At 49.8% G+C, this 1321-nt stretch overlaps 1 protein-coding gene across 1 annotated transcript in view; it reads right to left on the reverse strand.

The window, feature by feature from the left end:
• The window catches only part of LOC102297720 (calmodulin-binding transcription activator 2), an 8981-nt gene that overhangs the window by 2583 nt on the left and 5077 nt on the right, over window positions 1-1321 (reverse strand). The window contains exons 3-6 of the mRNA XM_042217680.1: window positions 1100-1311; window positions 811-1015; window positions 243-314; window positions 6-139 (exon numbers count right to left, since the gene is read on the reverse strand). Of these exons, the coding sequence (XP_042073614.1) occupies window positions 6-139; window positions 243-314; window positions 811-1015; window positions 1100-1311 (623 nt within the window). The remainder of the gene's footprint in view (window positions 1-5; window positions 140-242; window positions 315-810; window positions 1016-1099; window positions 1312-1321) is intronic.

Genomic DNA, 1321 nt, shown 5'->3' on the forward strand with positions numbered 1-1321 from the left:
TGAGCTCGAGGTAGTACGGATACATTACTGCGGTCGTTAAACAGTGAGCCACACACCAACACACACACAGGGCGATGTACTGACTACACATCACTACGTCTACTGTCAGCCACATTACCTTCAGAGCTATCCATGTTAGCTAGCCAGAGAAAGAGAGAGAGAGAGATGGTAAAGAGACATGGCAGGTTAGTTTAGTGTTAGTGAAGCTCGAGACAAACTCAAACAGCTCAGCACACACACACCTGTTTGTACTTCCGGTAGCATCTCTGGATGACGGCCGCAGCCATGTCCTGCTGCTCCTTTAACCTCCGACCCTGAAAATAAAGAGAAAATACTAAGATTCCTGGGAATAAACTGCCAAACCAAACCTAGATGACAGCAGATGGATGGTATGAAAGAGTGACCTCTGAAGTTTAAGGATGTATTTCCTCTGGTATGCTTGTCTGACTGCAGACATCCTGCATATATGAGGTGGATGTTTGAGATACTGAGGGCATTTCTTTCTTTGTTAGCAGACACAAATTTTATAAAGAGCAGTGGAGAATACAGAAAGACATTTTTGGTGCTGAATGGCTGCAAATGCTTTGTTAACAGTTCAGCCCTTGTTAACAAACCTTTGGAGAATTAGACTAGCATGACCAAATTCAGCTGGGGGAGAAGGAAGTGAACGATCGGACTAGATTACGGGACTGAACTGTTCTTGGACACACAGACTAAACTTAGAGGCGGATTACGGCTCGCCCCGCACTAGAAGGAAACCTTTATGCCTAATATTGCTCGCTCCCTCACTTCCCATAACGCCATGTGCACCTTGTATCTCCTGAAGGCGTTCTGGATGATTCTGGCGGCCTCGTAAAGCTCCCTCTGCTCGCCGTCTGTCAGCGTCAGCAGGGCGAAATCTCGCTCCATCTTTCCATTGGCTGAGGCGTTGAGGAATTCTGCCCATGCTGCAGAAGAGGGAGGGCGGAGCCTCTGGAGGGCTAAAGCGCTGAGTGGTGAGGGGGGGCACACACGCCTGCAAGCACATGTGCACACATCTCATGACAACGTTTGGTTCTAATGGTTACACTTTTCTGGCCTCTTTTGGGGCGGGGCTTACCTGGGAGGGGAGTGTGCGTGGGTGTCGACCGTTTCCAGGTATGTAGCCAGCCAGGTGTCCTGTATGGCCGGGTTGTCCCACCTTTCTCGGAGCGGTGACTCCGCCCCCCTGGGGAAATCCTCCTGTTTGATTCGCTCTGGGGTTGCCTCGATGATTTGCTCTGCTAGCGTTGCCATGTCAACCTGTGGTGTGGGGATGGTAACCATAGCAACAGTGAATTTT

This window comes from Haplochromis burtoni, unplaced genomic scaffold (genome assembly GCF_018398535.1).
Source record: "Haplochromis burtoni strain Fernald_Lab_line unplaced genomic scaffold, NCSU_Asbu1 Contig_2564, whole genome shotgun sequence".
Taxonomy (NCBI): Eukaryota; Metazoa; Chordata; class Actinopteri; order Cichliformes; family Cichlidae; genus Haplochromis; species Haplochromis burtoni.